Source organism: Primulina huaijiensis, chromosome 5, assembly GCF_012295235.1.
Source record: "Primulina huaijiensis isolate GDHJ02 chromosome 5, ASM1229523v2, whole genome shotgun sequence".
Taxonomy (NCBI): domain Eukaryota; kingdom Viridiplantae; phylum Streptophyta; class Magnoliopsida; order Lamiales; family Gesneriaceae; genus Primulina; species Primulina huaijiensis.
This window is the reverse complement of record NC_133310.1, coordinates 3,991,496-4,017,906: the sequence shown is the minus strand read 5'-3', so window position 1 is coordinate 4,017,906 and position 26,411 is coordinate 3,991,496. Positions and strand designations below refer to the sequence as shown.

Sequence of the window (26,411 nt, the reverse complement as noted above, 5' to 3'; positions counted from 1 at the left end):
AGTGTCCATTAATATTACTAATTTTAATTATATAGTAAAATAATATAAATTAGAGTTCGGAACCGGTTTGACCCGAACCGGAACCGGTTTATTAGAATCCGAACCGTTCCGAAACCGGTCCGGTGGAACCGATAAACATGCCTGGGGTGGGGCTATATACTTTTTGGAAATTCCATTGAGAGAGTCCAAAAGTCAAAGCATAAAATCTAAAAGATTTAAAAGCGCCTTTCCAAAAGAATAAAAAACGTGCTACTAACGTTTTTAGCTACGCTGCATTTCACGTTTAATGAATCGTTTTATTCTTGTTATTGCATGTGTACTTCATTCAATCTCCATCCTTTTGCAATGATAAAATAATGCATATGTGTATATATATAATTATAGAATCCAACTATGATTCACTAATTTATATAATAAATTCGATTTAAATAATAATTTTGCTAAACGATGAAACATTAATTTTCCGTTAATGATTGTGATTTTTAAATACAAATTGTCTATTTTCAATTGAAAAAGAAGCACCTATTTTAAATCAGATGACAATGCTTAGACGACTTCATTCAAGAAATATTGTCCAGTTCTTGCCACGATCAGTGAATCAAGTAGCTCAATGTATAGCTCAATATGTTATTAGGTTTAAACATGATTTTGTTTGGGAGATCATCTCCCATCTTGCATGTTAATAAAGAATTCTACATATATAAATGATACCCTCGAAAGAGTTTAGAACCCGTGTTATTTTAGGATTTGGGCAGGAGGACATATCTAAGAGTAAAATGTTAGCACGAGCAAGAACCAGCTTGGGTAAAGGAAGTTCTCTCTGGTGAACCATACTAGGAGCAGATCAAACAGGCACATGCCCAGATGAACTTGGGCTCTCAACTTAGCCCGAGTAATGCAATAGGATTTAGGAGATTAAGGGACATGCCCACATTATCACACCATGATCATCTGTCCGAGCACCTTAGTATAAGTATCATTTCCGGGTCACAGATATGGGATACCATACTTCGGAATCTTGGGACTGTCATTCAGCGCACGTTGTTATTACGTTACTAGACTAGAGGCAATCTGAGTTGTCAGATGTGGCAGTATCAGAAGACGGGGCATGGATAGCCATCTTGCCATAAGTAGCAACTGAACACTGAAAAAAAGGTCATCATTACTTGTATCTCTATAAATACCTATTTTTATTAATTGTGAGGCATGCAATTCACTTACTATTTTTCACAAATACTCAATATACATTCTCTAAATTGCATTTTTTCTTCTGAGAAACACTTGACTGACTTCAGCATTGGAGTGACTACGTGCGCCCCACTATCATTCATTGTTATCTGAGTGTGAAGATTGTACAGCCCGGGAACTACCAACCTAGTCTCCCATGTTCCCGAGAAGAATTCACCCAGCTTGGTAAAATCGTCCACTTAGTTCACTCGATTTACTCAGCCCATATCAATAAATAAAGGACTTCGTTTGAATCTAAGATAATATAACAAGTACGTTATATATAACGTTACTTCCAACTCTTTCCAAAACTCTAAATTAAACTTTGCAAGAATTAGAGTTTGAGCACTGAGACTGTAAGGCTCGAGATTTTATCATTTTAATCCGAGATTATTTAATTTACGAATTTTGGAATGAGGAATTAGATTCCATGGTTTTTTTGTAATTAATTAGGATTGAAATTGAATTAAAAGATGGAGCGGGGATCGATTTGTAAATAGTGAAAAGTTGAGGGACTAAAGTGCAATAGCACTTGGGTGGACACTTGTCACACCAGGCAATGATATATATATATATATTTGACAAAGTTCTTTCATTCTCCAGAAGCAAAAATCGAGATTCCATAGAAAAGTTCTCAAATTCTCTTCGAAGCCTAGAAACTCGATTGTGCAAGATCCGAATATCAGAAATTAATTCCGAACACGGTACCGAGCTCCTCTTGACACGAGCTACAACTGGACGTAAGTTTCATTGAGTTTTGTTATTATTTGAAATTATGATATTGGAGGAATTATTATTTGATCATTATTATGTGTTCTGGGAATACTACATATCGTAGAATCGAAACCAGATTGAAGAACAGATTGATTATGGAGTTGTTATGATTTTCTGATTATATTGCTTGAGATTGGACATATTTGGATTATAGACTGATTACAAATTGTATCGGATATGAGTTATGATTTGTAATTGATATATGTTGCTATTGTATTGACGGGGATATCGGGATTGTACCGTTATGCCGTTGATTTGCATTAAATTCAGAGTAATCAAATTCAATATTGAATTGGGAATGGAATGGTGATATTATTATTCTCGATATGTCATTTCAGATTTACAGAGACAGTCTTGAGTTCAGCACTTATATTGCTTCAGACCGAGACTACGAAAGAAAGGTATAAGTCAATGTCGAACCCGGGAGAATGACTCGAGTTAGATATAACTTGAGTTTCCCTAAACCACATACTTATTGTTATTATATGCATTGATTTGAATTGATATGCTTGGTCTATTGATTTATAGAAAGCGTGATTAGACGATTGGTCTTGTGACAGAGGTGCCAGACTGTGATAGAGTAGTCACTGGCCCATTGCACGTTGTCACAGAGGAGTTATTGGCGGAGGTGCCAAAGGCTTTGACGGATAGGTCAAGACACTAGATGTTTGGTTTATATCGATGTTTGATTAGGAGTGGATTTACTTCTATTACTGAGATTCGATATAGTATGCCAACGTCTGGAAACCGGGATCCCTAGACTAGGAATGAGTCTAGTCTGAACTGTAGAGTCACGAGTTAATTTACAGTTTTATATCGATTTATGTTTTCAGATTTAATACATGTGATTGATATTTGTTTCATGCTTTTATATCGATTATATGATTGCATGTTTTGTTGATTTATACTGGGATGTATTTCTCACCGGAAATATCCGGCTGTTGTCGTGTTTGTATGTGTGCATGGCAACAGGTGGGACAGGATCGGGGTCAGGAAGAAGATGAGAGAGATCGTGATTAGAGTGGAGACTTCGGACTTTGATGTATATAGGGTTTGGAACACTAGACATTTAGTTGTTACACCTTAGTTTGAGTTTGATGTTTGTTGTACAAGACTTGTACTATTATACGGATATGTATATTAGATTGAATTTTATTACGTTCCGCACTATATTTAAAAAAAAAATGTAGACCCAGATTAATTACATTGATCCAATTAGCCCAATGACGATTAAGAAGATGTTTAGCGTCCGGGTCCCCACAGAGACAGAAGCGTATTTTATGTTCAAATTAAAGATAGTAAATTAAGAAGAATAAACACTTTCATTTACTATCACTTTCACACAAGTGTGTATTTTGAATCATCGACTAAAACTACTTGAAAACTTGTGTCAATTTAATAACTCGTTAAATTAGCAAAATATTCTAAAGACACATTTCTTAATATAATATATGCTCTATTTCAATTTTGATTAAGCTATGTTTAATTCGTTTAAAGTTCAGTTATACATTAATTCTAAGTTCTATTTCAATTCTATAAAATGTATTATGTTTTTTTATCCCTTTTTTTTATCAATAAATAAAATATATTATCAATCAAAACGATTATACATATACGGGCATACTCAGGTAAAATAATAACATGCTGTTTGAACACAAGTCAATTCTGTATTTTATATCTATGATTATATTATTAAGTTTTTTCGTAATATAGATAAGAGATTCGGTGCCATGGTCTGTTTTATTTTTTTTGTTTTAATTCATTATCTCAAAATTACATTTTAGTCCCACATTATTTTTCACAATTATGATATGACATTTATTTAAAATTTCAAATTTATTTTTTTTACTAATTTTAAAAATTATAATACGACATTAATTTAAATAGAAATCAAGTTAATTGCAAAAACGACTATACAACCACGCAATACGTATAAACAATAACTAGTATTATATTATATATGACAAAAACTTGTGTGAGACGGTCTCACGAGTCGTATTTTGTGAGACATATATCTTATTTGGATCATCCATGAAAAAATATTACTTTTTATGCTATAAATATTATTTTTTTATTGTGAATATCAGTATTTACCCGTCTCACATATAAAAATTCGTGATATCATTTCATAAAAAACCTATTCATTATTATTTTATTTATTATTTTTTGGGGACAAGCCATATGTCTTGTCTGACTTTGTTAAACACGTTACGATGCTAGAACAAAGTTAACTTTTTGTGATACCCGAGGTTTAATAAAATATTATATATAATTTAATATAAATTTTCAAAATAACTTTAAAATATAATAATTTTATATTTTGGAGAATGGCTTCGTTTTGCACGAATATGATATAATTATTGTATAATAAATAAATTTCGGAAAAAATATATCTACGTACACTTTTGTTCCAATAAATAAATTTGGGAAAAAAAATACGTACACGTTTCACTTTTGTTCCCTAAAAAAATAGAATTATAAATTTTAAAGTAATTGGATTTCGAAATTAAAATTTTAAATATGATATTTTGTTTATTGAAAATTTTGTAGCTTTCCATCTTAAAATATTGTACATAATTTTAGAATAATAATATGATATATTTTATTTGAGAAAAAAATTAAAGTTTCCATTTATTTATTTAGAGAAATTAGAAAATGCAATATTTGAAAATGATAACCAAGAGTATGTCTATTGTGGGACGGTCTCACGAATCTTTATATGTGAGACGAGTCAATCATACCGATATTCACAATAAAAAATAATAATTTTAGCATAAAAAGTAATACATTTTCATGGATGATCCAAATAAAAGATATGTCTCATAAAATACGACTCGTGAGACCGTCTCACACAAGTTTTTGCCTTTAACCAAACATATTTGGTGACCAAGTTGAAATGAGATAATGAATGATCTAATGAAAAATCGAAAGATAATAATAAAATAATAATTCAAATTATAGTAAAAACTGAATCAAACACAAAATAATTCAAAGATATTAAATACCCGAATATCATATTTCTCACTGAAAAATATCTTAATTAATAGCATATATAGATACATAAACACGATATATGTGAGAGCAACTCCAACCCTTGCTCCACAATGGAGTTGCTCCATTGTGGAGCAAGGTTTTTCACTCCAATCCAGCACCAAAAATGGTGCTGGACTGGAGTTGTCCTAAAACCCACTCTAGATGTGGCGCAGTACAAAGTGCTGCGCCACATCTTTTTTTTTTTTTTTTAAATTTTTTTATTTGTTTTTAAATAATTATAAATATTTAATATTTTATTATATATTAATTATATAATTAATATTTTTATTTTTTAAAATTTTAAAATAATTTCCTCTTGAAACTTAAATATTAATTTAAATTTTTTTAAATTTTTTTTAAAATTAAATAGATATTAAATTAAATAATTATTTTATTTATATAAAATAATTAATCGATTTTCTAATAAATAATGAAATAATATAATTATATTTATTATGTATAATTGTGTAATGGAATTATAAATAGTTATTATTGAATTAAAATTAATATTATAAGAATATTCTGAGAATATTCTTTTTTAGTGTAGAATGTAGTGTAGATATGTTGGAGATGAATTTAGTGTTACACTATTGTAGTGCAGAATATAGTGTAAAATGTAGTGCAGTAGGTTGGAGATGGTCTGAATGCTCACACATGCAAAGAGGTATGTATATCATGAATTTTTTTGTGTGTTATATATAATTATAATTAAAATAATATATAATATCTCTATTATCGTGGAAAAAAATTTATTTTTTTTATATCTTTTATATTATTAAAAAAATTATTAAATAAAAAGTCTGGGGAAATGGGCCAGAGTGGGTAAATTTGTATGGAGATTGAAGTTATAATGAGAGAGGAGAAAGAGACGAGTCAGCATCAACCATTACCTCCTCGGCACTGAAAACCATGATTTTACATTAATGTTTGGCTCCACACTTAAATATAAAAACTTATGTGAGACGATCTTACGAGTCATATTTTATGAGACGGATCTCTTATTTGGATCATTCATGAAAAATTATTAATTTTTATGCTAAGAGTATTACTTTTTATTGTGAATATCAGTATGATTGACCCGTCTCACAGATAAAAATTCGTGATACCGTCTCACAAGAGATCTATTTTTAAAAACGACACTTATTACCTCACTCGTGTCCATTCTTACCGCACAATTTATTAATTATTACAATGTTACGTTACAATTTCAATATTATAAATTGACGTTACAATTTCAATATTATAAATTGCACGATAGTTTAAATGTCAAGTGTTGATCGTATTTATGATTAAAAGAAATTATCGTACTTCAATAATATATCTCAACAATTGCACTTCTTTCATTACATGATAATCAAACACATGATATTGATTGATATCAATTGTAAAATCGAACATTTTAAAAAATAATTATATAGGATTATTTTCGAAATAAATATAATGCAAGGACGTATGGATATTATTACAACAATTTGGGAGTAACGTAGTTTAAAGTTGGGGACGGGTCACCTCAATTTCTCTGACCACCTCAGCCAACAAAGATCTGCTAATAGTCCAAATACCAAATCTAACACGAACCAAATGTTTGACCATAGAACAAATTATATAAATATATTCAATATTATTTTACACAAATATTATATGAATTTTCAACCCCTTTCTTCATATATCGATATCTTTATACATTATATACATATATATATATATATAATTTTGATATGTTGTTCATCAATCATGTTCATTTTTATGCTCATAATTGAGTCGACAATGACTTATTGGACGTGTGTAGAATATCAAAATCATACATGCAGTAAATGGCTGTCAACCGAGTAATAAACACAAAAATGAATACGGTTAATAGACAACATATCAAAATTATGTATATATAACTGCGTCTACTAACTCTAGTAAACTTAATCTCAATTTACCTTATTTATAGTAGTTTGGAAGAATAATTACAAATCCAAAAAGAAATATTCTTAACTGATTAATAGCAATTAATGCGAATCTTTGTGAAAACAAAGTAACCTTTTGTTTGCTTTTCCCTTTAAATTGACAACTAAGAGAAGAAAAGTAAATCTACATCGAATTCGCATCATTATTTGTTTCTGTAAAAAGCTTATCCTGCAAAAATTAAAGCTCAAATTTGGTAGATAGATTCAAATCCATGAAATAAATGAACAAATTAACTTTATGGTAAAATCATGATGATATTTCGCATCATCCGTGTATTTGATTTCAATGTATAACCTTTTAGGTATTGTTTGGTGCACATGATATGATAAACATGTGAGATATAATATAAGGATAAGTTAAGGATAAATAAGATGTAGGATATTATATTTAATGTTTGGTATGATTTTAATAAGAGTGATTAAATTTATATATTAGATTGTAATGACAAAATTAACCTTATCATAAAAATTTTATACATATATATATATGCGTGTATGTATATATATGTTTCATTGTCATAAAACAATTATAAATAAATTCTTTATCAAATAATCTTATATATTTTAAAATTTTAATTTGATGTGTCCAATACTCTAGTTCGTTTTTCACTTTTTTACATATTTATTTTATTTATATTTTACGTTTTAATATTTTTTATTGTTTCATGAGTTTATAATTTGATTATGGATATTTTAAAATAAATTATTGATGAAATTTCGAAATATCTCAAGTTTAGTAAATAGTATAGATTCATTTTAATACTAACTATTTAGTTTTAAATTTTAATAACAAAAATATATTTTTAATATTATATAAATTGTGTATGTTTTAACACAATATCAATAGCAATTTTTTTCCGAAGGAATATCTAAAACTAATTTAAATCCCAATGCTTGTGAAATGGGGGCAATAATGTCATTTCATAGATTTTATTATTTATCATGTAGATATCCCTACACATTAGAGGAATGTCTTCTCCATAGTGAACCACCATTATCACGGGCCATCCAATTTTTATGAGCTATTAAAAAATGAACCAAACATGAGATGAAGGATGATAAGTTATTAATCATTTAGTTATAAAGTGTACCAAACTATGCCTAAGAGTAGAAAATATTATATAATCACTATATTTCTTAATATCATTGTCGCGCCCCAAATCCAAATCACAGTAAATTAATTCACACGACTACACTTATTTTACGACTAATTGGTATCAGTCATCTAGCATCAGTCATCTAGCAGAACAAATATGTCTGTCTATCTTATCTTATCTTATCTTATCTTATCCATTATGAACGTTGATTTGTTTAACACAAAAGTACAAAAAATATTGAGACTGTGTGTATCATATTATAAATGTTGTGTGCAGGTAAAACCTATCAACAACATGCAACGAGATATACTAATTAAACACACAAATAAATTTTAATGACTAAATTAAGACAGAATAAATCACACACAAGTATAAAAACTTGTGCGGTGTTTTATGACAAAATATTCACTAGAAAATTATAAATACTTTACAAAATTTATACTAGTGAAACTATGAAAAACGATATTACTTAATAAGTCAAAGAAGTAAATTGCATCACAAATAAACAAAAATAAAACAACGGATGCAACTGTATTGTCGAAACCCGGAGACATGAATAACTCTTCAACCAAAATTTTACACGAGTGTAGTCTTCGAGTGTTCAACACCTCACGACAACACAACAAACATCGTGAGTCGATTATTTACTGATGTAATTATTTGCTCTTTCTTCGACTCTCAAAACCGCTGTCTCAAAACCTATGCATCAACAATGATATCTTATTTATAGAGTTATTTTATTTCTTATATAAAATCTTACGCAAATTAGAAAACAAGAATTTCATTTGAAAATACTCTTTTCAACAATAATGTAATATCTAGAGATCTTATCATAAATATCAATAATATTATCGAATAAAGAAAATACCAATATTAAAGATAATTTTATTAATTTAAAAAGACAAAATTTCATGTTTAATACAATAATATTATATAAAAAAATAAAATATTTCTTTCACATCATACCAAAAGCATGTCAGCATTTAGTTTACCTCGCCAAATCAAGATGAGCACAAAAAAATGTTGGAATATATATTCCCGTACGTATTTGGTCCCAAAATATTGAGTGTTGAAAACATCTCATATCAGAAGTCGATAATTTTGGAGCTTCGTACCTTTAAACCATATGCATACGTTCATCCCAATTTTAATATAGATACAGAATATTTTCAAGTGGGAATCATAAATCCAAAATTTCTGAACTCGAATGACAGAAAATAGAAGAAAAACTTATTCAATCATTTTTTATATACACAATAAAGTTGCCTCGCCGGAAATGCAGAGTAAAATACACAAAGCATACGGGGATTTTGTAAGGATAAAAATCAGTAAGTTTTAAAATAAGGCAATAAACTCCGTCGATCTCCATTTATGCGCCATAATTTCAAAGATAATAATAGTTGTTTAGAGGAGTGTTAATTACACCCCAGTAAAAAGAGTTTCAATAATTAACATTGAAATCACAAAATTCAATGTAACACGGTGGAGTAAATTCTGCGTGATGAATTCATATCAATTTTGATCAACTTTTCTTGAATTCCCATTCTCTAAGAACAGCTGATATGTTACTCATCCCAAGTGAATTCTCACAAGAAGAAGACGAAGCTTCTGCAAATGTCGGCCAGGAAGAAGATGTAGAATGACTCTGCTGGAATTTTTGCTTGCAAGAATTACAAGTGATCTGCTGCATGATGGAGTTGACTTGCTCCGTGGCGTGTTCTTTCAGCGCTTGAGCCTTTTCCAGCTCCATAATGGCCTGTTGCCGGATCCTTTTAGCTTCGGAGAATTGCTGCTCCGCTAGTTCTATTTGTCTTTTCGCTTCCTGCCTCGCCTCGTCGGCGTAAGCTTTCTCCGCCATGGCCATCCTAAGCTGCTCTTGCGTGAACTCTTTCAGACTTTCTGCTGCTATCCCCGCTGCTGAAAAAGGTTGTTTTTCACAGGTGGTGATGATACCCCGCGGCGAGGACCGATGGTAGTTGACGGTGGTTCTAGTGTCGGTTCTTCCTCCCATTTCCGACGACCCAATTGAGAGCTGCAGCTGTGTCGACTGATACTCATCTAATTTTTTAGAAAGAAGCTGGAGCTCAAGATTCGGGTAGCGGGAGGCGGTGCCGCCGCAGCTGGTGTCGGCGAAGCTGCTGAAGAAAATGGGGTCTATTTGTCTGGGCAAAGCACTGCTGCCATGCCTGGGCGCTACACTGAGATTGGTGTCGCTGGAGGGACTGGGGCTTGAAGCCGTTCCCGATAAGCAAGCCGCCACCAGAGGCGGCGGTAGTGGGTGAGATTCTGATCGGAGCTGCCCCATGCTGCAAGCATCTTGATGCTCGATGAAACTCTCCACCCTATGAAAATAAAATATTTTTATTTAAATAAAACAGTACTAGAAACTCCTTAATTATGTATGATAAAGTTCTTCTGAAGAAGGTAACAATTAAATTAATTATATCATGCATATATAGATACATACATGTAAACATCTGAACTGGGATTTCAAAAAGATTCAATTTTTATTATCCCAAAACAATCATTGTTTATATATTAAACATAGACCAGTCAAGTCAAAATCAAGTGTTCTTGAGAAAAAGATTTGACACACTCTTCTGAAGTTGAAGGAAAACTGAAAACTCACATTTTAAATAAATAAAAAGAAGTACGGAAGTATTAAAAATCTACCACAAATTTGTACCAAAAAACATTCTGCACTGAGTACATGAAAAAAACAGGAGACAAAATCCCTGATCCTTTCGTTCTGCCAAAATATACATTCATATATTTCTTATAATTTAACTCCACTAATTAGCAACATTACTTATATATTGAAACATCTTCAAAGAAAATTAGCCAAGAACGTACCTGGAAAAGACACGGCCACAATCACAAGAATGCCCACGAGTCCCACAGGTTTTCAGATGGGCTTTGTAATCCGACTGCACAGCGTATCCTTTGGAGCATTTCTCGCAGACCCATTGTTTCTGATTACTGTGCTTCCGCCTGAAGTGTTTCTTGATCCCGACAAGATCTCCGAGCGCGTGGCAGGGATTGTGGTGGAGGCAGCTGGGCTCCGGGCAGACGTAGACACGCTTCCGCGCCATCGGGGTGTCGCGCTTCAGCAGCTTCCACGGAACTTTGTGCCGTCGCCGGTGCATCTGCAGGTTCTGGTCGCGCTGGAACCCTTGGTTGCAGATCTCGCACACGTATCGATCTGATTCCAGAAGGGTTTTCGGGGATAGAAAGATCACCTCCGCATCTGGATCTGGAAGCGTAAAAATTCGACGGAAAACATTAAAATTTAATCATAAGAAACCCCGAAATTTGATCTTACGTGCAGTTAATAATTAGTTACCTGGAGTTCCAGCGGGCCGTCGTTTTCGTTTACTGACGCTTCCGTTTTCCGAAGAAGAGAGTGGCTCCGAAGGAGAAGAGGGATTATCGCTGTTTCTTAACATTGCTCCCAAACTGACAAATTCCTATGATCAAAATCCCAACTTACAAATCAACAACTGGGATCCGTTTTAATTTCTTCTTTTCCTATGAACTAATAATGGGAAGAAGAGAGATAGGACTACTGTTCAAATATATACACACGAACTTGAGCTTCAAACATGGATGAAAAGCAGCCAAAGAAATTCACAAAAAAAAAATCAAGAAAAGCTTCTTTTCAGATTGAAGCTTTCGATCAGCTGATCTTGAATTTTTACAGCAAAAACAAGAGCTACAACTTTTTTTTTTCTGATCCGTTACTGCTTCTCTCTTGGCCATGACCGGCCAGGAAGAATAAAAGAGAGAGGGGGGGTGGGGTNGGGGGGGGGGGGGGGGGGGTGGGGTGGGGTATGATAGAGCAAGGACAAATATATGGTTCCAACTCGAAGAAGTAATTGCGGCAAAAGAAAAAACATATATCCTCCTCGCTAAGGAACAAAAACACATTCATTNAATAAATGTGTGTGGTACAAGCCATTCCACACACATATGTATATGTATGTATATACGTACATGTTGGGGTCTCATTCTTCGTCAGTTTCATGCTAACAGCGTCTTTGTATAAAATAAACACAAGGGATGGGATGGGATGGGATGGTTAAATGAATGAAATAAAAAGTATACAAGTTGTATATTCACTTTATTTTATTTTTATGATTTTTTTAAATAGTGAAAAAATATATTTTCAAAATAACAACCAAAAAAGTTCAACTAAATATCAAATAACAAACATATTTAACAATGTAGTGTTGATTTTCAATGAGCAAAAATATAAAATATTTCAAGTCATCACTCAAAATATGAGTTACTTTTTTATTTCTTCAAAAACTTCAGATATTACCATTGATAATAGCTTGAACCAACTAATTTTTCTTCTTCTTCCGAAATGCTAAAAACACTTCAATTAACTTATGAGATTTGACTATGTGATACATTGCTTTCATGATTTCTCTTGTGCTAAGATTAGGAAATCTTTCTTATCTCAGAATTAATTTTTTGTCGTTTTACTGAAATTTATGCAATCTTTATTGCTCGATCTTCTCCAAAAATAATAATTAGCTCATCATAAAACGGGAATGAATTATTTCTCGATACTGAATGAGTAGGATGACTATGAAAAAAATATATATAAAAATCAGTTTTATAATAGTCATTAAATAATCAACAATACGTGAAAATATAATCAACTCTGAATATATGAATCTCATGCGGATTTTTCTGAAGTAATACGTTTTTTTATGGATCAAAACCAAAACCACTTGTATTGGGACCATTCAACATATCATACCACTACAATAAAAATAGTTTTTCGCATCGCACTGTTAACAGTACACAATAAAGGAACGTCGTTAATAGTATTATTAACAACGTGCATATTTATGTGATTTGTTAATAGTAAAAAAATTTTTAAAAAAATCGTATTTAGACATTAACGGCGTACATTTATTGCATGCCGTCAATATTATTATTCACGGCATGCATATTAGCACGCTGCGAAAAATGGGCGCCCAATTAATTAGCCACGGCATGCATATAGCACGTGCGAAAATAAAAGCCCAATTATCAATTGTTAAATTATGAAAATTAAAATATTTAACTAAGTATTTCATTGGACCAAATGCAATCCAATCTATTTATTTTATAACAAAACAAATCATAAATCATTTGTTTGAGCTGTCCAAGTATTGAACATATTAGTTGCAAGATTTCTTCTAAAATTAGTTCACTCATTAGAATGTTCCAATCACAGTACGTAGCAAGTTCTTCATCTGCATCTGCTGCATTATTATTTATGCTTTCCTCTTGTTGTTCTTCAACTAGTGGACTGTCTTCATCATCTGATCGATAACCACTCATTTCTTGCCTTATAAAATTATGAAATAAACAACATGCCATGGTGATGCGATTTTGAATTTTAATTGGATAATACGAGGTACGTCTAAGGATTCCCCAGCGAGTTTTTAGTAAGTCAAACAGTCTCTCTATTATATTTCTGACAGAATAATGTTTCCCGTTGAATAATTTTTGGATAGTAGTAGGCTGTTTTTTTCACTCCAATCATTAAGATGATATGTTTGGCCTCAAAATTGTGCATGAAATCCATCACAATTGGTATATCTGGCATCCACAAGATAATAAGAACCTTAAAAATTATACAACAATTCAGAAGTTCGTCTTCACTACCTCACGAGCTATGTCATCTTTCACAAAATTATGGTAAATGAATCATACCACAAGGAACAACTAAACCATTTTCCCTACTTATAGCATCTTTAAGAACTCTACCATCAGCGATGATCCTTCCCAACCAGTCTGAAAGTGGTTGTTTATTATAAACGTACAGGAAATTAATATATTGTGTGTATCAGAAGTTAGTGTTGTGTTCTGATATTGTCAACACGAGAACACAACATGCCGCCGAAATTAATTATTTAACACACAAGTACAACTTGATAAAATAGAGATCGGATTTAAATTATGCACAAATACGAATACTTGTGCAATGCCTCATGACAAAAATTCACTATAAAAATATATAATCGTTTACACCAAAATAATACTAGTGAGAATAACAAAACCAAATTCCTTGACACTCCAAGAAATTAAAATGCATCAAAATAAACTAAAATAAAAAATAGATGCATAAACCGAAGTTGCTTAAAACCAATATAAAAACACTCTTCGATCCACACTTTGTGTCAATGTTGTTCTTCACATGTCTTCAATACCAATCAGCAACACGGCATAAGCGTGAGTTGATCACTCAAATTCTTCAACACGAAAATTGTCTCCACCTCTGAACATCCTGTACGTTCAAAGAAAAAAAAACTCCAGCAACTGTGTAAAGATCCTCTCCAAAGTATTGACCTAATTATCTTTTCATAAGAACAAAATCCTACAAACATAAAACAAAATTTTATTAGGAATAAGTTCAAATCTAAGATGTTATATCTTATATATAAATACCAAAAACAAATCATAATAGATAAATATCAAGATTAGATTAGGTAAACCAAGTCTAAGAATAAATCTTATTATTAGATCAAGTCAAATTAGTCTAGAAATACAAAACTCTTATTTTTTAAATTTAAATAAAAGACAAAGATTAATTACGAATAAAATATTCCTTTCATAGTCAACACATAGATAAATTGCATATCTTGGGAGCACACTCCTAATATATTAGTAGCGATTTCAATTTTGCGAGTTCGATATCTAGATTTCTCTTCAGAAGACACACGAACCTTGATATGAGTGTCATCTAGAGCTCCTAAACACCCCTATCATTAAAAAAAAACTCTCATAAGTATATTATAACATATAAACTAATATAATAAACTAATTAAAATACCTTAATATTTCCATCTCTCATCTGTAGACTCATCAGGCCAGTCGAGTTTCTTAAGTATTTCTCCTTGAAGGCTTATAAGAGCATTTATCACTTTTTTGAAATATCTACTAATTGTTTCCTCTGAAGGTTCAAAATTGGCATTTATGAGATACGGCAAAAACTTGTGTGAGACGATCTCACGGGTCGTAATTTGTGAGACGAATATCTTATTTGGGTCATCCATGAAAAAGTATTACTTTTTATGCTAAGAGTATTACTTTTTATTGTTAATATCGGTAGGGTTGACCGGTCTCACAGATAAAGATTCGTAAGACCATCTCACAGATAAAGATTCGTAAGACCATCTCACAAGAGACCTACTCTTATGAGACTATGATTTATGTGATGAGCCAAAATATGCAATGTCATTGCAACTTGTTCATCCGCTAACATATTATTGGTCGATGATATTATTCCAGTTGCTTGAAATACATAACAATGTATTTCTTTTTCCTCGTTAGTTTTCTTGTTGTTAACTTTAATCTTGTCATAACTATAAGTATATTGAAAAGAACATATATTAGCTGGTTTAGTCCCAAAAAATTCACACAACAATTTGCTAACATCGGCCTTTTTATACTAATGTTGTTAAAACGTAGAATATATTTTAAAAATATCATTTCCAGTTAATGATAATAAGGGATTAGTTAAATCAAATCTCATTTATTTATTAATCTAACCACCTCTTGCCAAACATCCATTTCTCAACATGGGAAAAAAAATTTACTGAGAAGAAAAATAAACATGAAACCAATTATTTATACAAAAAGAACATGAAGACAAATTAAAAATAATTAAATCAAACAATCACTTAAAACATAGAAATCCAACGAACATCATCCAAAGCCCCAACATTCTGTTTAAGTTTTTTAAAAAACATAGAACATGCAACACACACAGATCCTAATGTATATAAAATTTCAACAACAAAAAAACCCACGAAGAAAGGAGATTTTATAAAGAGGAATTTAGGTATTACCTTCGAGAGACGGGAGGAAAAATATAGAGAGCGGAAGAAGAAGAAGGAGAAGTAAAGTTTGAGCCGTAGGAAAGATTGTAGAAGATGATATCGATTAGAAGAAAAAATATATGATTTTATCATCTTAAAAAATAGGAGGTAAAAAATAGAATGGAATGATGATTCCTTGATATCAACAATGTGATTTGGAATGAGGTTTGGAATGCTCATTTCATTCCTACCTCATTCCATCGTACCAAGTATGACATCTGTTGAAACATTTTATGTTTGCAATCTTGATTTTGATGTTAACAAAACTTGTTTTTTTTGTTTCTAACAAATTTACCTAAGTGCGCGGAAAGCTGAAACTGATCAGGCTTCAAAATGATCAGTTACCGATCCAAAACTAAAGCTATCGAGACGCAAACTGAAAGTGTCAACTGATTTATCAAACCGAACCAGTTCAACTGATATATCAAAGACCAGTACAACTGATTGTCTTGCTGATAAGTGGTTCAGCAGAAGACCTTCAGAAGCCCGTCCAGCTGATGAAGAGTTCAACTGATGAAAAGCCCAGCTGACCAGTTCAACTGAATAGTGAAATCAGTTCAGCTGACGAGCCCACTGATTTCACCATACCAGCTCAAGACCAGTTCAAAGCATCAGTTAGGAGCTGATCAGTTTGCAGAACAAGACAAACTTATCTAATGGAATTCAGATAAGCATAGAAGTACAAGCTACTTCGCAGACGAAGGACAATAATGAACATTGCAGCAGAACAAGACAAGACGTTTCAGAATGACTGTCAGAAAGGACAAGACACAAATTTCAAGGAACATATTTAAATTGCAACGAACATATTTGATGAGTCTTAATGTACGGTTACATTGTCCATATATATACAAGATCAAGACCATCAACAAAGAAGAGTAGAAAACAAGTGTGTGAAAAAGATAAGACACGCTCAACTCATATCGGTTTTATTTAGAATTTTTTATCCAAACTTTAAACCTAACTAATTTTTTCGGTTTGGTTAATTTTAAAACCAATCCAAACTCTGATCGATTAAAAACAATTCCAAACCTACAACGTGTAGGGATGATAATTTCCTCTAACCCGACGGAGAATCAGACACTCGAACCAAATCGAGGAAGGTTTTTAGGGGAGTTTTTATCCGATTAAATAAATGAGTAATCATGCATGATGTTTTTTGGATAAGAAAAAGATGGNTAATTGTAATATGTTTTTGTTGAATGATAATAGTTGAATAAATGAAGAAAATTATTAATGCATAGTTGATGTTATTATTGTAGGATAATGATGTTAGGATAAATTGCTTATAATATTTTGTTATTTCTTCTAAATTTAAATTTGTTAATTTTTATAATAATTTTGTTCCTTATTGTTATCAACGATTTAGTAAAAATCCTTAACTTAATCGAAATAATTCAATTTTGAGAAAATGCAATTATAGGTGATTATATGATATTTGGATGAGGTATGAATTTTCAATCATCCGACCGATACGAGGATGATGATGAAATAGAATACCCAATGAAAATGAATATGCTGATGAATATAATAAATGAGTACGAGAACAGAAGATACATAATATCACCCAACCCGATCATTTGTCATCCATAACAATGTGGATTTGATTATCCAGTTTGGTTTTATTTGATTTAGTTTCTCCTCCACGAGCAATAAACAGGAGTCGAGACCAAGCCAAGTGAAACAGCATAAAGTATCGAAAAGGCAAGCCTTAAAAGTAAGTTTCACAAATATGAATAAAAATAAATACAAGTAAAATTAAATGACTAAAACTCAACTTTAACAAATTAAAATACAAATTGTCTTAGTAGTTGTCGTCTCGTCGTTGCAACGGATTTTCCCAGGAGATTTCTTCCCGAGTGGAAAAAGAGAAGAGCAGAAAGATTGCACACACCACTTTAAATCTCTATAAATTATCGTGACATTTATTGAAATACAATTTGTGAATGTAATCAAGTATCACATAATTGGTTGATAATGAATCATTTTTCAAAAAATTGAATCTCCATCAATCTTACGTGATTAATAAGGTTTCAATGATGCCCAAAAACTAAACCTTTTTGTATTTAAATCAACCCAAAATTGGAGGACTAATTGCTAAGTCATTTTTCATTTTAAAAAAATGAATTTTATAAATAAGTAGCTTCTCTATATATTCAAGATGCTCTTTTAGTTAATTCTTGCACATTGACTCGTGAAAATGATAAGGTTGTATTTAGATTGATATATTTGATCGAAATTAATAATTTCAAATTCATAATAACGAATCAATTTGTTTGTTTGGGTAAATCCACTTGACAATGGATTTAAAATTCCCACAAGTTATTTTTCAGGTCATTATGATAGATTTCAAATTCATCTCAATACAGAGTCATTTCAAATATTTTTCCGAACACTCTCTCGAATCCAAATCTTTCCATCTAAACACAACCAGAACCGATGCAACCTAAATATCATAAAAAGGAAAGCTCTAATGTAACGTGTAGCAATGATGTCTTGTAAAGTCTATCCTAGAAATCCAAATAGATTAATATTAAATTAAGAACCGGAAAGATGGGCAATAATAGAATTAGAATTGTTTTTTAAAAAATAAAATAAAAAATAAATAGAACTAGAATTAATATATTTATATTAAAGTAAGAACAATTGGGAGGTATGATTGCAAAAGACATTCATTCTCATCTTCTTCTGCATGTGTGTGCTCAGAATCCAGCTTCCATCATGTCTCCATTCTTTCAGCACAATAAACAAATATTGATTAGGTCTCATGTCTCACGGATCTTAATCTGTGAGGCGGGTCAATCCTACACATATTCACAATAAAAAGTAATACTCTTAGTATAAAAAGTAATACTTTTTCATGGATGACCCAAATAAGAGATCCGTCTCACAAATACGACCCGTGAGACCGTCTCACACAAGTTTTTGCCTTGCTTTATGTCCCTAAGCTTAATTAATATATTAAACCTTTTTTAATTATCGTTATTTTTTTATTACGTGAAAACCCGTAATCACTATCTTTCGGTACAAACTAAATAAATCATCAGGATAACGCAATAGTCTTCAAACCACATCAATCAAGTAAACCACACTGCACAAGTTCTGTGTGACAAGTTCGTCCAATATTTATATTTGTCTTTATTATCATTACATTATAGGGTGCACAAAGACATACACTCGCACAATTGCTATAAACAGCATCAGATCACCTTTATACGGTGTTTTGAACATCTTTGAATCATGGTGATCTAAGCTATAAATATCGGATCAAGATCCTCTGCTGTGGGAACTCACAACAGATGGTGGTATGGACGTTGTTTTAGTCCACAACACTATTAAAAAAAACTTATTTTTTTAAAAATTTGTATTTTTATATTTTAATTATTTCAAAATCAAAATTATATTTTTTATATTAAAATATGTCATTAATAATCCAATTTAAAGTTACAATTTTATTTTTGATTATAAATATATATTGTTGGGGGTAAAATGACGTCTCTCTTATTACTTTTTCTTTTATAATTTTTTTAACTCTTTTTTTTAAAAAAATGTTAATAAAAATTTAATTTTTTTGTTACACATATGTGATTTCGAACTAACAAGAAAATACGACGGTACATTCAATTTTATTATCACATATTTGTAACAAAAAAGTAATGTACCGTCGTTTTTTTTTTTTTATGGAATCACATATTTGTAACAAAAAAATTAAATTTTTATTAACATTTTTAAAAAAAAAGAGTTGAAAAAATTATAAAAAATAATAATAAGAGAGACGTCATTTTACCCCACACAATATATATGTGTAATAAAAAATAAAATTGTAACTTTAAATTAGATTATTAATCACATATTTTAATATAAAAAATATAATTTTGATTTTGAAATAATTAAAATATAAAAATACCAATTTTTAAAAAAAATAAGTTTTAGGTGGGTTCCCTCCACGTCAGAGGATCTTGATCCATAAATATCGGGATCCAATTGTGGAGATATATCATTTCTATAATAAGAAGTATACACAAATCGTAATTACATACATTTACATATTCGTGGAGATGATTCTAGAACCCGTAGAAAATAGAATGACACTGTTATATTCATTGAAATATATCTTATAATGTAAATATATATTTGTCAGTCGAAAAACAAAACATGGCAAGCTAGCCTACTTTGGATAAGATCGTTCGGCCCATTCCAAAATCATTCACTGAAACTAACCACAGAATCGCACTATGTGAACGAGTTCAGACACCATCTCGTGCAAAGTATTACAATAAATTTAGATAAAAATATATATATTATCATTATCTTTCAATTCATAGATTAAAATTAGCAGCTACAAATACTTCGAAATCTCGAATATAGATTAATGGGAACTCAAAATTCAAAACAATATAATTGAAAAAAATCTAGAGAAGTGGTTACGTTGTTGAAGAATGAACTTTGGCACTAGTGGAAAGTTTGAAGTGATTGTTTTCTTTTTTTTTTAAAAAAAAAGAGATGTATGAAAATAATTTTTTGAAAAAACAACATAAACATTGGGCAGGAACTATTAGTTTTCAATGAGCAAGAGGATGGTACAAAATTATAAAGAGGAAACAAATCACATAGCAGAATCAAAGAGTCTACATTAATTGCCATTCAGTTATATAGATAGCTGAAGTCAGTCCAACATGACATCATCACTAACATTATATAGAATTCAAAACACCCCCGTCACTATATACAGATCACTTGGAGAAAGAACACACCATCACTTATTGGTCAATGAAATTTCCATCGGAATGTTCACGTTCCCAGAGAGAGAACACAAGGCCTAATTTGCAACAAAATGGTACCTCATATCGACGTAGCTCTCGACATCCCACAGGAAGGAACCGAAGGTCACGGCCTCCAGAACGAGTCTTTTCAGACCACCGAGGCTAATCTTGATTTGTTCATCTTTGGAAGAATCAATGGTTCCTTCAGGAGTGATAACTATCTCAGGTCTACCGAACAATGCTTCAGTGTGTTTTTCTATGATGTTAATAGCTTCCTTAGATCTAATGGTTGCATATCTCTGAAGTGTCTCCCCATCAAACGACATGACATAAGTTCTTAATCTTGATGGCTTTACTCCAGTGAAGTTTCCTGCACCAATGCTACCGGCCCATGATGAAACTTCCGGGTGAGGTGGAACATTTCCGGAAGATTTTTCACTGCTTTCAGTACCAGGTCTCGGCTCGCCAGCTATGACCTGTTGGATATTGGTCCCTTCATCTTCAATACCCTGTGGTAGGATTTTCATTGTTTTCTCCAGCTGAAATCTCTGGTCTAGCCGTTTTAGAAAATATCCATACATGACTGATGCAGCATAAACCTGGCCAACTCTTAGTTTGCTTATTTCAGCCATTGAGTTGGAACCACTGAGTCGATTTCCAAGAATTAGAGCTAAATGATTTTGAATCATCTCATAAGCTTCAGGGGAGTGGAGATGCTGCACCTTCTCCTCTTGACTGGTCAAGGGGTTTGGTGGTGATGGTGTTATACCAGGAACCAAAGGTACGTTAGCATCCATAAATTTCTGTACCACCAATGCATACAATATCTCCTCCAAGGCCTTTTTCCTTTCATTGGATTTGACCTCTGCAATTCTCCTGAAATTAGGGATTCCATCACATGGTTTAAAATTATTGACCCATCATAAACGTTCAACCAGAATTGATTATCAATTAGCATTAATCTGCTCCCGTGACCGACGATTTGGAAGTTTAAAATTCCAAAAGGCGCAAATTTAAGTAGTTTAATTACTTCAAAAGCATTCTTCGCAACAATTCAATGCCGCAAATACTAACCTGTACAAAACTAGTTCAGTACCAGATGCAGACGACCCTTCCTTCTCTTTCTCAGCATCACGGTCAGACTGAAGCTGTTCAAGCTGTTGTTCTACTGCAGCAGGGACAAGGTGTGGATGACTTATTAAAATCTGAGACAGAAACTGACCAATTGGTGACTCAAGTTGAAGTGGAGCGATCGGAGCAGCAGAACTATCAGAATTCGATTGCATAGACGCTCTGACAGCATTGCGCTTCCTGCTAAAACCCAATTTTCTTATTCCAAAGTTTGAAATAGAAATTGATAGCCCTTGCTGCAACACACCAAGAAAAATGGACAACAATAAGATGAAAAACAACAAAAAAGATGTGGTTAAAGCTTGAAAATATTTCAGATTGTATATCTTAAAGATAGAGGGTATGTTTGCCTGCATTGCCCTCGGGGCTTCCTTCTTCATCCATGAAATAAAACCAAACATTACACGTCATTTTCATCTATTTCACCCATGACAAATTTTTGTATTACTTTCTACATCTCCCAAACATTATTTTGTCAATATCAATTTGATTCTAACCACCATTTTTATATTATGACATAACATTTACAGGAAAAAAAAAATTTTGCTCAGAAAACAAAGTCAAATATACATCATGTCCTTCATAAAAAATTTCAACAAATAGTTTTTAGAAACATCAATAACAAAATAAGCTAGCCGAGCCTTGTCGGCCCAGAAAACGAGAAAAAGAGATATCCGAGTAAAATCCAGTCTTCCACAAGTCAACATTCGACTTCGTAGACGATATAATAATTAAAAAAATCCAAACATGACGCATCATGAGCGATTAAGGAATCCAAAACATCACTGTGTGGCACTCCTTTTGTTAAAAAAAAAAAAGAAAAAAGTAACAAAAATAGTAATTTTTAACATTAGATTTCAAAGTAAAACTATACTCTTGACAGAATAAAAAGCTGCAAAATTCGCACAAAACAGGTATTTCAACAATCCAAGCGATCAATGATAGCTAGCTAAACAATCAAAAACCAAATTAAGAAGACAAAGTAATCCCAAAACACGATCTTTAAAAAATAATGCTATTTAATTCAACATATTTCATCGGTCATAAACACCATTTACTTCCCTGATAGAGCCCAACCCAAAACAAACAAAAAATCGTTACCTGGATCGAAGCGTTGGAAAATGGAGATTTGAACCCAACCCGCGTAATACCCGTGCGAGTAGACCCAGATCGAGCAGCCCAGTCGGGCGGCAAATGGGAAACATTAGTGAAAGAAGACTGAAAAGCCGCCACAGTTTCCATCGTCAATCAACACCGCTTCCCTTCACTGCGGCAAAAAAGGATACAAATAAAAACCCTCCAAAAGATCAACAAAGATCCCCATAAAATAAACGAAAATGCAAAAAATCACGAACAGAATCAAATATTATCTGTTATAGTTGTCACCTCACCGAATTAATGACGAATCGGGGAAGTTAGGGTTTGGATTCGCGCAGTTAATTCGAGAATTGATTGGAAAATCAATATACGCTTCTGTTTAATATTGTCGAAGCTTAAACAGAGTCGGCAATTGTATTCAGATATTATTATGAATTATATTTATAGACGTCTCAGTGGCAAAAAACCCCCTTTTTCACTTCATTTACGAATAGCCCACCGTTCGTTTATTGATTGTGAGACGGTCTCACGAATCTTTATATATGAGATGGGTCAACTATATCGATATTCAAAAAAAAAATAATACTCTTAGCATAAAAGTAATATTTTTCATAGATAATCCAAATAAGAGATCCATTTCACAAAATACGATCCATGAGACCGTCTCACACAAATTTTTGTCTTATTTTGATTTGAAAGCGAATACGCTTTTTTGTTGGAATTAACAAGTTATTGTTTAATAAATAAGTATCAGATTTTTTGTATTAAAAGAGTAGAATTATTAAATTAATATAAATATATATCAATTGATAAATTATATACTCAATATAATATATTTTTAAAATATTTATAAATATATAATCATAGATTATAATTTTTCTATCGATAAATATTTCATATAGACAGTTAAAATATTTTTATGTCGCAGATAAAAATAAAATAAATATTTTAATTATATTTAAATTAAAATAACAATCAATCGAAAAAAATCACGAAACTTATTATAAACGTCTAAATTAAATAAAAGAACTTCTAGCCATTAGAATTACACAAATCGGGGCATCAATTAAGATTTTTCATGAGTCGATGTATCAATGCTCTAATCGTCACGCTCGATCGACTTTTTTTCTTCTCTTTTTCAATAGATTCTTCTTGTTATTATACATCTTCTTATTTGAATATTTTTTCAAATTCAAAACGGATAAATACCAGATTTCGAAATTATAAAACGATAATTATCATGTTTTGGTAATCCAAAAACAACTCCTCCGAACTCTCTGATTACAAATATTTATTTTATTATTATTTTCAATATATTAAAATATTTTTAGATTTATATATGATTGATTTATTGAGTCTTTAAAAATGTAAGTGAATTAATTCCTAACTCATTTTACTTATCTCATCAAAATCATTTAATTATTCTAAATAATTTTAAACTTATTAAAATAAGAAATCTCTCGGACATAAATAAATAAAAAAAAATTAACATTTTGTCTTTTCAAAATAAAGTAAAAATAATTTTTAAAATTAGAAATAATATATTTTGTTCAAATCACAGAAATTATAGAAATTTGTTTTTAGAATAAATGAATTATTATTTATTAAATTAAAAGCGTTGAGATCTCTATGTGGTGGAGGGAGATTGTCGACCTTTCCTAGTTAGAGAGTGGTGAACAATGAGGCTGCGTGGCTTGTTTTAATTGGTCACTGACTTTGTGGCCTAGAAAATCTTGACCAAGCCACCACTTCATTTTTTATCCACCAAAATACCAATTTTTTTTTTCATTCAAACCCTTATTTTATTTTTGATTGGTTAAAATTAAATTTCTCGATTAATTTTATAATAATAATAAATAAGACAAAAACTTGTGTGAGACGGCTTTACGGATCGTATTTTGTGAGACAGATTTCTTATTTGGGTCATCCATGAAAAAATATTATTTTTTATGCTAAAGTAACGTTTGGTTCGTGATATGAGACAAATAATATAGATATAAATAATATTTTTTGATAATAAAATATATAAAAATGATAGTTAATATAATATTTGATTTGATTGATTAATTTGATTAAATTTGAGATGATGTGATATTATCATTTTGTCCTTTAGAAAATATTAATAAATTATTTATTAAGGGTAATATTGTAATTTCAATTCAATGATTTGATTGATGTGAGATAAGTGATTGATGATTTGATTGATTGATGCGATAAAGATTGGTAGATGGATAAATAATATGGTGCATGAAACATGATATTAGATTTGATAAAAATATGGATAAATAATAACGTGAACCAAACGGTATCTAAGAGTATTACTTTTTATTGTGAATATGGATAGAGTTAATCCGTCTCACAGATAAAGATTCGTGAGATCGTCTCACAAGAGACATATTCTAATAATAATAATAATAATAATAATAATAATAATAACCGACTTCATGAAATCATCCGCAACATTTAAATCTACACCCGGTGTTGGATTTGGATAGAAGGATTTGATTCGAAAGAAACGATTTTAAGTATATTTAAATATTAACTGATCACGACTTTGTTTGATACAAAATCGTATTATATTTAGCATAAATGAAAGAACAAAGGAATATGTGTAAGCAATTGTTACCACCAAAGTATGATCATCATACTTTTAAAAAAGAATCTGTTTGGAATTTGAAATGATGGCTTTTAAATTCTTTGGTTTGTTCGGATAAAAAAAATAAATGAATTTTTAAATATTTTCAATAGTAATTTTGATTATTTTAAATATAATAAAGATAGATACCGATCTAGATCTATTTTTTAAACCATTGTTATTAGTTATAGTTTTTGGTAAAACGACAGATGTTCGGTCTTACAATTGGATTAAAGTTAAGGTCATGAGTTCGATTATCATTGATTGCAATGAGTGTAATTATTTGGAGAGGGATTGTTGGTATGCAATAATTGTTATTTCTTATTAGAACAATCGAAACGTGATGTTTGAACTGCTGTACAGTTTAAAAATTTTTGAGTTGTATTATTTACATTAGTTAGAATTTTTGATAAAACGGCAAATGATCGTTATTATATTATGCATGTTCTCTATATATTTTGGTTAATATTATTATTAAATAAAGTAAAACAACATCATCAATATGCTACAATTATTGCCACATCTTGCCACATTGCTAGCGTCCGCTGTCATTTGGCAACAGAAGCTGTTTTTTTTTTTTTTTGTCTAAAAGTTTTTAATTATTTATTTTCATTATTTTTATTCGTTTTGCATTAGAACTTGAATACATATCTTGTTTAAAAAAAATAAGAATTGAGATTTCACATAAAAAAAAATGTGGATTGAAGCTCAAGTTCAATAATTCGAAAAAATAGATCACTTAAAATGATGAACCGGTCAACTATTTTTTTCAAAAAATTATTGAGTAATTTACGATGAAAATTAATATTTTTAGCATA

General features: G+C 31.0%; 2 protein-coding genes and 1 pseudogene across 3 annotated transcripts; all 3 read right to left on the bottom strand.

The window, feature by feature from the left end:
* Positions 1–9,426: 9,426 nt before the first annotated feature.
* On the bottom strand, positions 9,427–12,007 carry LOC140976440 (protein indeterminate-domain 14-like). Its single transcript, XM_073440592.1, has 3 exons — positions 11,430–12,007; positions 10,940–11,339; positions 9,427–10,428 (listed from the first exon to the last, which is right to left on the bottom strand). The coding sequence occupies exons 1-3, from the start codon at positions 11,530–11,532 to the stop codon at positions 9,609–9,611; spliced, it is 1,323 nt and encodes a 440-aa protein (XP_073296693.1). The 5' UTR covers positions 11,533–12,007; the 3' UTR covers positions 9,427–9,608.
* Positions 12,008–13,220: 1,213 nt separating this feature from the next.
* LOC140977460 (uncharacterized) lies at positions 13,221–16,162 on the bottom strand (annotated as a pseudogene).
* Positions 16,163–20,587: 4,425 nt separating this feature from the next.
* LOC140976438 (UV-B-induced protein At3g17800, chloroplastic-like) lies at positions 20,588–23,383 on the bottom strand. 2 transcript variants are annotated; one of them, XM_073440590.1, is made up of 4 exons: positions 23,252–23,383; positions 22,962–23,127; positions 21,804–22,096; positions 20,588–21,605 (listed from the first exon to the last, which is right to left on the bottom strand). In XM_073440590.1, exons 2-4 carry the CDS (start codon positions 23,100–23,102, stop codon positions 20,786–20,788), a joined length of 1,254 nt encoding a protein of 417 aa, XP_073296691.1. In that variant the 5' UTR covers positions 23,103–23,127; positions 23,252–23,383; the 3' UTR covers positions 20,588–20,785. The 2 variants fall into 2 exon arrangements, with proteins under 2 accessions (XP_073296691.1, XP_073296692.1); XM_073440591.1 differs by having other exon boundaries at positions 23,247–23,375.
* Between the last annotated feature and the right edge of the window lie 3,028 nt (positions 23,384–26,411).